The sequence below is a fragment of the Carettochelys insculpta genome, chromosome 3, assembly GCF_033958435.1.
Source record: "Carettochelys insculpta isolate YL-2023 chromosome 3, ASM3395843v1, whole genome shotgun sequence".
In the NCBI taxonomy this organism is placed as follows: Eukaryota; Metazoa; Chordata; order Testudines; family Carettochelyidae; genus Carettochelys; species Carettochelys insculpta.
In genome coordinates, this window is record NC_134139.1 from 140,514,248 (window position 1) to 140,526,892 (window position 12,645).

General features: G+C 40.8%; 1 protein-coding gene across 1 annotated transcript in view; it reads left to right on the forward strand.

The window, feature by feature from the left end:
• Positions 1-12,645, forward strand: part of UBE2J1 (ubiquitin conjugating enzyme E2 J1) — a 48,016-nt gene that overhangs the window by 915 nt on the left and 34,456 nt on the right. Inside the window, exon 2 of the mRNA XM_074988847.1 lies at positions 10,385-10,458. Coding sequence (XP_074844948.1) covers positions 10,385-10,458 — 74 coding nt within the window. The remainder of the gene's footprint in view (positions 1-10,384; positions 10,459-12,645) is intronic.

The following is a 12,645-nucleotide window of genomic DNA, read 5'->3' on the forward strand; positions in this document are numbered from 1 at the left end:
CTGGGGCTTTTTATGCAGCCTGGTGTAAATATTTAAATGATTTATGTACTCCCTCGAAGCCCCCTGCGGACCCTGGCTGAGAAGAGCTGCTTTAGACCACAATATTTCTTTTGTGTGTGTGTGTGTGTGTGTGTGTGTGTGTGTGAGTGAGTGAGTGAGTGAGTGAGAGAGACTCTCTAAAGAAAAAAAGTACTGTCCTCCAGATTGGATGGTGCCATCTCCCTTGAACCAGGAGGCAGATGGGAGGGAGGGACAGAAGGAGGAGGATCCTCTCTGGATGCCCAGTTTGCTGACTGTGAGAAGGGTAGCCATGTTAGTCTGTATCTGTAAAAACAGCTAGTAGTTCTGTGGCATCTTATATACTAACAGATGATATAGAGCATAAGCTTTTGAGGGCAAAGACCTGCTTCATCAGATGCAGTGTAGTGGAGATTCCAGAGCAGGGCTGATTTTCCAGGGTCATGAAAAGAAGGGAGTCCCAGTCAAGAGGAAGACCAGAGCTGAGGAGGTCAAGTCAGTCAGGGAGGGTGGTGGAAGTGTGAACATCAACAGAGGAGAAACTGCTTTATAGCTGGCCAGTCACTCCCAGTCTCTGTTCAGTCCTTGGTTGATGGTGTCAAATTTGCAAATGAATTGCAGCTCTGTAGTTTCTCTTTAGATTCTGCCTTTGAAGTTTTTTTTTGTAGGATGGCTACTTTTAAATCTGTTAGTGAGTGTTCAGGGAGCTTGAATTGTTCTCCTACAGGGTTTTGTATGTTACCATTTCTGATATCTGATTTATGTCCATTTATTTTTTTATGTAGAGACTGTCTAGTTTAGACGATGTATATGGCAGAGGGGTATTGCTGCCACAGGATGGCATATACTGTATTAGTAGATGTGCTTGTGAATGAGTCCCTGATGGTGTGGTTGATGTGGTTAGGTCCTGTGATTGTATTGCTGGTGTAGATATATGGGCAGAGTTGGCACTGAGGTTTGTTGGAGTGATTGGTTCCTGAGTTAGAGTTACTGTAGCGTGGTCTATAGTTGCTGGTGAGAATTTGTTTCAGGTTGGTAGCCTGTCTGGAGGCAAGGACTGGCCTACCTCCCAAGGTCTGTGAGAGTGAGGGATCCTTGCCCAGGATGGGTTGTAGATCACAGGTGATGCACTGGAGAGGTTTTAGCTGGGGACTGTATGTGATGGCCAGGGGTGTTATGTTATTTTGCTTGTTGGGCCTGTCATGTAGCAGGTGGCTTCTGGGTACACAATGGGCTCTGTCAGTCTGTTTCTTTACTTCCTTAGGTGGGTATTGCAGTTTTAGGAAAGCTTGGTGAAGGTCTTGTAGATGTTTGTCTCTGTCTGAGGGATTGGAGCAAATGTGGTTGTACCTTAGGGGTAGCTCAGTGGTTTGAACATTGGTCTGCTATAACAGGGTTGTGAGTTCAATCCTTGAGGAGGCCATTTAGGGAGCTGGGGCAAACAGATTAAAAAAAAATGTCAGGGATGGTGATACCTCCTGCTGCGAGGGCATGTGACTGGACTCAATGACTTCTTAAGGTCCTTTCCAGTTCTGTTAGGTAGATATATCTCCATATAAGGTGCACAAATCTGAAACAGTTGTGGATGAGGTCTGTCACCAGTTGGGTCTTGGCCTCACCAGGGGTACTGTTCCTTTACAGCTTGAAGTCCTTCTTCATGTGGATATTGGTGTAAAGGGCCTCCACATCCATGGTGGCTGACTATTCATGTTCAGGCTGTCTGGAGGGAGGACAATTAGTTTTCTTTAGAGTGTCAACAAGTTAAACTCTTGGGTGGATGAGTAGGACTATTGTTGTTTTGTATGGTGTTAATGGATTGCATGCACAGATGCCAGTGGCTCCATTTGTTGCCCAGCTCCCATCTTTTGATATTTTGATTGTCCCCAAGATCAGTGAGGTATTTTCTTTCCATCACTGCCTGGAAGCTTCCTCAAAATTTTGGAAATGATCAGATACAGCATTCAAAAGTTATGTTGCATACAGATAGATAAATCAGAAAAACTGTCAAGTTGAATGTGAGGCATCACAGGCCCAGTAGAGAAGGGTGAAATTTATATTGGCATTGAGTTTTAGATGAATGCATTGCTCATGAATAAGATGTCCAGATCATTGCGAATTCATGCTAGTAAAAATCTAATAATAGAATTTAGGTTTACAAAGGAAGTTGGTGTCATTAACCCTATTTTATAAGTCGGAAAACTGATAGTGAAAGTATTCCGTATGCTGTTATAATGTAGTTTTAGATACCTGCTTCCTAAAATATGTGGCATCTTAGATGGAAGACAATGTGGTATAGTGAAAGTTCTGACTCTGGTACTGACCTTATGTGTGCAATTGGAAAAAATCACTGTACTCTTCTGTGCCTCACTTTCACTCATTTGCAAAATTAAAATAGAGACAGTGACGCTTACCTTCCTTTCTAAAAGCACCTTGAGAGCTATGGCTGAGAACTGTTCTATAAAAACAAAATGTAATTTTTATGGGGAAAATCCCAGGGAGTTATTTTCTACTTGGAAAATATGACTAATTCTTTTAACCTTTTTAAAAAAAATTCAAAGTATTTTTTATTTAAAAGAATATCTGTTCCATTGGGAAGTGATATCTTGACACCCAGTAAAGACAGAATTACTTTTTAGTCAGGATTTCCAGCTGCTTAGCCCATTTATATCTAGCCCTGTTCCACTTTCTTCCCCAAAGCCCTTATTTCTCATCTCACAAGCAAAGTCAGGAGCTGTTGGGACAGATCAGGGAGGGTTGGATTGTTGTCAGACCCTGCACTGCTTGGGTTTCATGCCCCCCTGAAGCATGGGGTCTGGGGCAACTGCTCTGAACCATGCAATGTATGGGAAGGCTCTGCCTATGAGGAAAGAAGACTTAGAACTAACTGATGGTCTTCACATGTTAAGAACAGGCAGGGCTTTTTTTCTGCCAGGATGCCATGGAAAGGCGTTCTGGCATCGTTTTTTCCCTGGGTAGGGCAGGGTGCCATGCCGCACCAGGAGCTGCTCTGGGTGGCTTGTGCATGGCCAGGCTGCACCACACTGGGAGCTGCTCTGGGTGGTATGTGCATGGCCCCATGCGCCGGAAGCAACTCTCGGTGGCTCCCGCATGGCTGTGCTGTGCCAGGAGCTACTGTGGATAGGAGAGTGGAGGAGCCATCGGCCACTTCTGTATGAGGTAGGTGGGGGGGCAGTTTGGGGCTGTGGGGGGTTAAGCCTGGGAATAGGGGGTGGTTTGAGGCTGTGGGGGGGTTAAGCCTGGAGGGGAGAGGGGGCGGGGTTCAGTTCTGGCACCCCCCCCCCCCTTTTTTTTTTTTTTTAGGAAAAAAGCACTGACAGGTATAGAGCAGATGGTGATCAGTTGTTCTCCATGTTCAGTGAAGGTAGGACAAGAAGTAAGGAGTGTAATCTGCAGCAAGCAGTTTTAGATTAGATATTAGGAAAAGCATTATGACTGTCAGGGTAATTAAGCACTGGAAAAGGCTTCCAAGGGAGATAGTGGAATACCCATCATTAGAAATATTTAAGACTAGGTTGGACAAACACTATCAAGGGACACTTCCGCAGCCAGATGCCCACCCGTCGCCTGTAACCCCTGTGGCCCCGCCGCTGGACCTCCCCACTGCCAGACCTCCCCCCCCACCTGTAATCCCTGCAGCTCCGTGGCCCCAAACCACAGAAGTCAGACCCCCCTTACCAGCCGTCAGCCAGACCCCCTGCTGCCTGACCCCCTGCGGCCCTGCAGCCTGACACCCCCTCCCCTGCTGGCCCCAAACTGTGGCAGCCTGAACCCCCGCAACCCGCCACCAGATTTTAACCCTTCCTCCTGCTCACAGCCCCAAACTACCCCAGCCTCTAACCCTCCCCAACCCAAGGTTCACTCACCTTTCAAAAGCAGCTCCACCTGCTGTCACTCCTTCCCAGAGTTAGGAGCTGTGGGAACCTTTCAGAGACTTTTACATGTTATTTAATAGGAATTTAGTGTCCCTCTTACGAGTTTCTGCCTATGAGCAGAAAGCTGGGAACCAATTGCGCTTGTATAGTGAGGGATCAGTGTACTGAGGCCAGATAGGAGTTGAATGTAAGGTGAATTATATTGTATAAACATAAGGTAGTATGCTGTTTATATTCTCTTCGTACTAGTTTCCCCACTTCCAATATCCATATATGAATCTAGATGAGGTTTGGAAGATTTTTGGCCCTGTGTGTATTTAAGAATCTTCTGAGCCTATGAACATTCACTAAATATTCCTACTTTTTATATTTCATTGTATTTATTGCTAAAATAGAGATTGAGGTCCTCAGAAAATTCCATAAATGTAGAATTGCAAGAACAGTCACACAGAAAATAAAGTGCTGTCTTGTGTTTCTATATTTTAATAAACAGATTTCAGGATCAAGTAAAAGAGAATACTTCACCCACCTTGTCTCTCTTAGTATTCTGAAACCAACATAGTTACAAAAGCACTGCATACAACAGATTTCAGGGAAGTGAATTTATAATTAATATAAATATTTAGATCTGATTTACCACATGTTAACTGGTGAAGTATTCAAGCACACTTTTTTTATATGGTTTCTCAAAGCATTAAAAACAAGAGTTGCGCTGAATGACTTCCTGGGTTGTTGGGTAGTGAGGACAAGTACTTGTGGTTAATCTGAAAAAGCTCTCCCACCTCTTGCTTTACCACTCGTACTTGCTTTTAACAAGGGACTTTAAAATGTAACCAGTTCTTTGCACCTGCTGGAGAAAAACTAAATTTTACATTCAACAGGCTTGTGATTTCCCTCGTGTTAATATATGGGCTCAAAAGTAAACTTAAAAATGAATCACTTGTTTATACATAAAATGATACAAAATGATTTATAAATAAATCTCTGCATATAAAATTATGGCAAACATTTTAAACGTATATCAAAGTTCTGCACGTGTATGTCAGTGTGGCTTTCATTGTGTGTGTTCATAAGTACAAGAAAGAAATTTTTTGAATAGCAGCGTCTATTGGGCTGCATCTCCACAGTTCGTGTCCTTGTTCCTATTCAACCAATAGAGTAAAGGGCAGCCTGGTCACAACTGTTCCTCAGTTCTTTCTCAGTGACCATGGTAGTGAGGTATAATGAGTGATGTTGGTGTGCTGGCCTGAAGAATTTACTTGTAGACTAGATAGGGCCAATTCCCTATAAATTCTCCCCCCACATTTTTAGTTGGTTATGTATCTAAAAAAATCAAACTAAATGTAATCTATTTCTCAGAGCTCTGTGTCTCAACTAATGGATTCAAAGCCCTCAAGATTCAAACCATGTTCCTCCTGTGGTAATTTAATCGCGCAAACATAGAGATGCATCTGCTGTCTGTTTTGTCTGAGGAAGAGTCATAGCCCAGACTCCTGCTCAGTGTATAATTTGTTCTTTATAAGAATGTGGAGGCAAGCATCCTGTTAGCAGGATACTGGTGGTTAGATATCATGGATGCTTGGAAGAGCTCTTTTACACATCCCTGTCTTTTGAAGAAGTGGATCACAGGTGCACTAAGGGAGTACAGGTGGGCCATCTCCAGATATAAGGAACCTTGGTCTCAAATGGCCATGACACTTCAAATAAATTTACTGGAACAAAGAGTAGTGAGACTGTATGCCTCTCTTTTCTACAGAATTTCACAGTTCAGATTTTCACAGAAAAACACATCTGCATTATACTATTTAAAGAAGCAAAGAGATAAATATTTGCTCATTACTTTCATGTCAAATGTAAATCAAATTATGGACATGGTGTTGTCAAAATGGAATACACTCAAGTTGTTCTTTATGTTTGGGCATCAGAAATAACCTACCAGACAATGCATCACTTTTATCCAGGCACGCCTAGTAGCTATATTAACATACCACTGCCTCTTCTGAGAATATACAGGTTTTCTTTATCCAGTTGTGACTGGATTCCTCAAGGGCTTTCCACCTGTATTTTCCTCAGTTAGGGAGCTGCCTCTTCCCTGGGACCTGAGTGTGGTCTGAGCAGGTTTAATGGCTCTCCCTTTTGAACTCTTGGCAACTTATTTTTTGCAACATTTATCCATGAAGACAGCATTTTAGCAGCAGTTGCATTAGACAGAAGAAATTAGAAAATACAACTAGTTACAACAATTCCTTTGTGTATGGTTTTGCGTAAGGATAACCCTTAGCACCACCAGCCCTGCCAAGTTGTTGCCTAACATTGTCACTGATTTTCATTTGAATCAAATACATTTACTACTTCTGTTTCACAATCCATATATTTATCAGACAGAGGCTAGATTACACTGGATATCTTTAGACGGTTATATTTATATTTGTGTACATGTATTTATTTATTTAGTATCTTTCAAGAGTCTGTAGTGTTTGGAGACAGATTAAGGGGCTGCACTGTTTCAACCTAGAGGGTCTCATAGTGCATTAGACTCAGTTATGGGCCAGCTAGTTTTGGTCTCAGATAAGGATTCCTTCCTCTAAGGCTCAGGCTGCATCTGTAGCTTCAGTTGGGGCCATGCCCATCTCGGAAACATGGAAGACCACAACTTGGAGTTGACTTTATGATATTATGAAACAGTATTTCCTAGCTAAGGCGTCCAGATCTCATGATGCTTTTGGAAGAGATGAGCCAGTAACTGAGCATGATACGGGCTTTAGTGGTAGCGACTGATGAAGTTTGCGTGCTGAAATTGAGAAGGTGTGAAAAGCTGACCAGGGGGCTGCTCTTGGTGTCTCTTTGTTGCATGTGATTGTTCAGGACAGGCTTTCTGGCTTAGTAATTTGGCACAAGCGTTCGTAGTGGAAGAAAGGAAGCTCAGTTCCAGTGTGTCCTATTTTAGACATTGACATGGGCTTTGGAGAATGCTGGAACTTGATGTGCAGTATACATGTGGCATTTTCCCTATTTCTGTAGGTGGGAGATTTTTAAAATTAACCAATAATTTGAAAATTACGAAATCAGATTTTCACAAGTAGCATTATATCCTACATTGCAGGGTTTGAAAATCATTCAGGGTGAGTAGGAAATTTTCTAGGTGAAATGCCATCAGCTTCTACAGTATCTAAACTTTCTTTCATTAAAGCATTATTATTCATTATTTGTGTTTCAACAGTGACTAGAAGCACCTACTAAATTCAAGGTCTCACTGTGATATGGGCAGTACAAACACATATAGGGAATTCCTGATCTGGAAAGCTTACAGTCTGAATAGATAACAGACAAAGGGTGGCAGAGAGGAACTGTTATAGGGAGGAGCTGAGCTATCAAGTCATTTTGACTTGCCTAAAATCACAGAGGATTTTTGTGGCAGAGTTACAAATTAAACACGGGTCTTCTGAATTACCAGACAGTGCTTTAGCTATGTGGCTGTTCTTCACTGTTTCTAGCACTGATGCTTTGTGAAAGTAACCTGCTAAGTAGGAACTGAGATTAAACTGTTGCAGTGGTGTCTTCCTAAATTTGTAGACTGGGTGCTCCAGTGTTTATTCATCCACTCAGAGCTTTTCTAAGCTGTGTGACAGAGAAGAATGACCAGTTCCTGTTAATTTTCACTATCCTTTGAGGAGATGTGAAACTAATAGGAACCAGGTCAATATCAAGCTAGTGCTAGTTTTCATAAGCCACAACAAAAGTGTCAGACCCCTAGTGCTATTCACTATGCAAACAGATTTAAAGCTGAAGTCTACAGAAAGCTTAGAGTAGCATGCAAAGCCACCCCATCCCTCATAACATCAAGAAAACTGAGAGAGACCCTGTCCACACAAAAGAAGCAAGCGAGTCATAGAAAATAGGACTGGTCAAATAGCACTTGGGAGTTATATTTTTCAGTGAACATAGCTGGCATTTGTATGTAACCCTTCTGCCAGAAGCAGTCAGCAGCAACCAGGGCCGGGTTCAATATTTAGGGGTTTCTTTTCATCCATCTTACATAGAACTGGCTCAGACTCCTCCCACTACCCTGAGAAAGTCACACACATATAAGTGCCTTGAAGAGGCAATGCTTCCACACTTGCAAGCGCAGAATCTGAGTGTAGGGAAAAAAAAACCTTTAATGAAAGAGGCAGAGAAATCACATGAGATTAGCTTGGGAAAAATATCATACCCAGAGTTCATAACCTACCCTCAAGCAACTGTCCCAGCACAAATGGATTGAGGAGTGTCCTTTGTGTCTCAGGCTCACCATTTCAACACTGTAAGGGTCCCATTCGCATATCCAAACTTTTTCCATACCCCTCTTCAAATGCCTCACTTACAGCTCTGTCCAGTTTGTGCAGGCCCTGACACATCACTCTGATGCATTACCTCATAGAAACCGAGGCAATGACACCTTCGTGCTGGTCCTGCATTCTGCTTGCTCCTGCCAGCTGCCCTGTTGGCCACCTGACGTTTCTCCTACCAGCTGCCTACCGGTTGTTCCTGACAGCCACCCTGCTGGCCACCTGTCTGCTGCTTTGTGGGTTTGGCTTGAGGCAAAACAACGTGATTTCAGCTCTCAGTGGCTTCAGCTGCCACTCTGTGATTTCATCTCTCAATCTCAGTATCCACCAGGGTGGAGTCTCACACAAAAAAGAATGCTGACTCCAGCATCCAGCTTTTCGTTCTGTCTTTAAACAGTGGGGAAGGATTAGTCAAATCAGTGTTATGGCTATATAGCCAAGGTTCGGTTGGGCCTAAGGCTCCTAGCATGCTGGTTTAACTAGTAATCCCTACCTCCTGCCTCCTCACAGCGCTCAGATGCGCAGAGCCCTGTGCGATCCGTACATTACACAGTGATGATGACTGCACGACAACTTCAAGCCTTGGTGATACTCCACAATTCTTACACTGGGAGATAGCATAAATTGTTGTTTACATTATGTTGTTTACAATAGACGAAACGTCATTGCTTCACCTTCTCCCATCAGGCTTTGTTTGCAAGGCATTACATATGCACACCTTTACATTTTCATGCAAATGATCTCTAAAGGACACATTTCCCAAATCCTTCAGCAGTGTTGAGCTCCTGCTAGCCTATTCCTTACATGCAGAATAATTTCATTTGATACTTTGGTGGTATTTGACCAGCATGACAGGTCGCCAAGTGTTTTTTGGATGGATTTAGATGAATACTGGTAGAATTTATTCAACTATTTTTCCTCTTTGATGGTTTCTAAGTTACATCTGAAAATATGTAGAACCTTGATTTACAGTTTTTTATAAATAATGCGACAGCCACCTGTTCCATTCTTTTAAATTGCAGTGTGGCATTAGTGAGGAATGGCATTGAGCCTCGGTACAGAAAATGCTTAAGCATATAAATAGAATATAAATAAAACATTGTCTTCTGTGTGACTGTTCATGTACCTTAAGTTAAACATGTGCTTAAATCTTTCCTGAACTGAGACCTTAGTGTGGGAATAGTAGCACAAATATGGTACTACATGTGGGGTAAATGTTTTGAGCACCCTCTGTGTATGTTTTCAAGTGGCGAAGTGTATGTGTGTGTGTGTCCATGTGCTTTCCAGCATTGAGTCCCCTCATAAAAACCTTATCGTGATTTTGTTTATACAGTTATGTAACCTCCTGGTAGTTAGTGGTCAGAGTATGAAGTTTTTTAAGGCTTGTCTTCACTACTGTGCTACACCAGCACAGCTGCATCGGTGCAGCTGTGCAACGTCACATATTTAGTAAAGATGTGCTATGTTGCTGGAAGAGTGCTCTCCCATGGACATAATTACCGCATTTTCAGCAAGGGGCAGAAGATATGTTGGCAGGAGAATGTCTCCCATCAACATAACCCGTTGAAGACAGTACTTTAAATTGGTGTGATTTTCATAGCTCAAGGGGTTGATTTTTTTTTTTTTTTTCCAAATCCCTGTGTGGCATAAGTAACATTGACTTAAGAGGTATTGTGAACAACTTTTGGTCAACAATCACTGAAATGCAAAGAGATTCTTCTTGTGTTAATCTGTAATGACAGATATGCCTTGTTCATTTGTAGATTACTTGTTGAAAGTAATTGAGAAATCCTAATAAATATTATATTTTGAGTCCCCGCTCTCAGTTTTAATGTAAGAGATGAATTAATCATGTACAATTTACTCTTAATGTACAGATACATTATTTGGGAAGCTGTGAAACAATTACATTTTTTTTTTTAAACTTTGTTCTTATGGCTCATTAAATCTGTACCCTATCTGAGTAATTGATCACGTGCGTCTTGGAGGATGAAGTCATGTGAGAGATACATGGTGTATTGTACCATCTACTTTGCCAGGTGATGTGACTCCTTCAGGAGAGTGCAAACAAAACTTGCTATGTATTTTAAACTTTTTTAGTTTTTAAGGGAGCTTTTCATATTGATGTTCCAAATTTCTTTTTTTCAGCTGTCAAACGTTTAATGAAGGAAGCAGCTGAACTGAAAGATCCTACAGATCATTACCATGCACAGCCCTTGGAGGTTAGTTTCTGTATATATTTTCACTGTAGTTGTTAGATTCTCTCTGCTGTATAATACGTAATATCACTGTTCTGCATGGTTACATTGCTTTAAGTCCATACATAATACTTAATTTTGGTTTTGGAGATTAATAGACCTTATTAAAATGGTCAGATGTTTATTTTTTTCCTTCTTGAAAATTAACAGTAGTTTTAAAATCTAATGGCAGGTCATGGACTTGACTCATCAGTTAAAAATACATACAAGTTCATCTTATTTCTAAGTAGCCATGTTAGATAGTTGTAAGATGGCTTTTCCCAGGGATTTCATAAGGTCATACTTTAAATATGAAGTGGTTATACATCCAAAAAGAAGTTGATATTATGTTATGAAGTTACCCTAGCATAATCTTTAAGGCTAGATCCAATACTTGGATTATGTGTGCAGTCCTGTGCATAACTGGAAGCCCATGAAAGTAACTAGTTCCTCTGTGTAAGCAGAAGAGAGCAGTTGCAGGATCTCACCTTAAATTTCTCCCTCTGCAAATGCTACCCTTGCTGGATTGTCAGTCCTGGAAATTTTGTAAACGGTCAAAAATATGAGGAAAGGTGAAATCCTAGTGCTGACAGGAATGAAACTTAAGCAAACAAACAAAATGTCTTCTTTTATCTGTTACATATTGTAGAGTTTCACATTTTTAGGTTGTAATTGGAAAAGATCCAAAATATTAAAAGAAGAATTAAAAAAGGTGCTTATCCAGTAAACACCAGAAGAACATCAGAAATGATTATTTGTATCTACGGGCTTGTCTACCTGAAGCAGTAGTGCAGGCTTGAGGGGCGTGATTTTTAAAATGCACTAATGTGTTGCACATTAATTTGTTCATGTAGGCCTTTCTGGTACATATTAAAGATTCTCTAGTGTGCGTTAACATAGTGCTGTCTGAAACAATGTTACAATGATGTTCAGTAGGAAGCATTTCAAAGAGATTACTTATTACAGCATATACAGAGAGAGAGAGTGGTCTGAAAACCCCCAGTTTTTGGATTTCTACATGTAACTCAAATTTCCAAAAGGAAGTCTTGAAAAACAGAAACCTCAAATACTGGGACTCCATCATTTGGTGGAAATTTTGCAGAAAAGCTTAGTGCTTTTAGCATACTCGGAGCACTTAAAACATGTTTTTGGGAACTGTAAACTACAGATTATTGTCATTGGTTCGCTTTTGTTTTTATTTGCTGTTTTTTCTCTTGAATAATGAGTTTTGGTAAAATACCAAGTTTTATTTTTTCACTTATTTCTGTTTTATTTTAATTTGAGTGTTTTTAAATTAAGCTGAGGGGTAAACTGTATATTTCAGAATGTTATTTACTGGCAGTTTGTATGAATGTGCTGATTACTTAAGACAGACTCTCTTTCTCTGTCTCGGAAAGAGACCAGTAGGAAGAAGAACCTGAATAAATATTGGTAGAATTTTTCTGTCTTTTCAAGAGTGGGCAAGTAAATGGGCAAACATTGAGATGTGATCCTAGCACTCTTTTTTGTCACAGTGATGGTCACTGCTACACCAGAACCTGTGAATTTTTCTCTTGATTTCAACTTACTTGTGAAAACAGCAAGAACATCTTAATAGGAAATGAGTATGATATTTTGAGGGGACAGAGGAAGTTAAAGGAGTTTTAAAATAGTTGGAATATGCAAACTCTTGATTAAAAGTAAATAACAGATGACAACAGCAACAAAATATGGGTAAAATTTGCAAAATTGAGTTCTAATTTGTGAACACATTTAATGAAAACAGAGGAAAGGTATTTTATATCTAGTGTAGCATACATGTTAATTTTTACCACAAACACTAGTTGCGACAAGCATCTGGAAAATGCAGCACATAAATGCTAACGAGGTGTGACAAATAGAGGAAAACAGAAATCCTGAAATGCCAAAAGCAGCTAGTATACTAGGATTGAAGAGCAGCTTTACAGAAGCTATGATGCTTTCAGATTAACAGAAGCTTTATCTGCCTCTCTCTTACCCTTAACAGTTCAAAACACAGAGGATTTTTAGGATGCAAACTGGAACACATATTGGAGTTATACCCAGTGCAGATCAGATCAGTTTAACTTACCCAAGCATTTTAATTATCACATTCAAGGATTGTAGAGGCAAGATGGCTGAGGTAATGTCTTCTATTGGACTAAATTCTCTCAT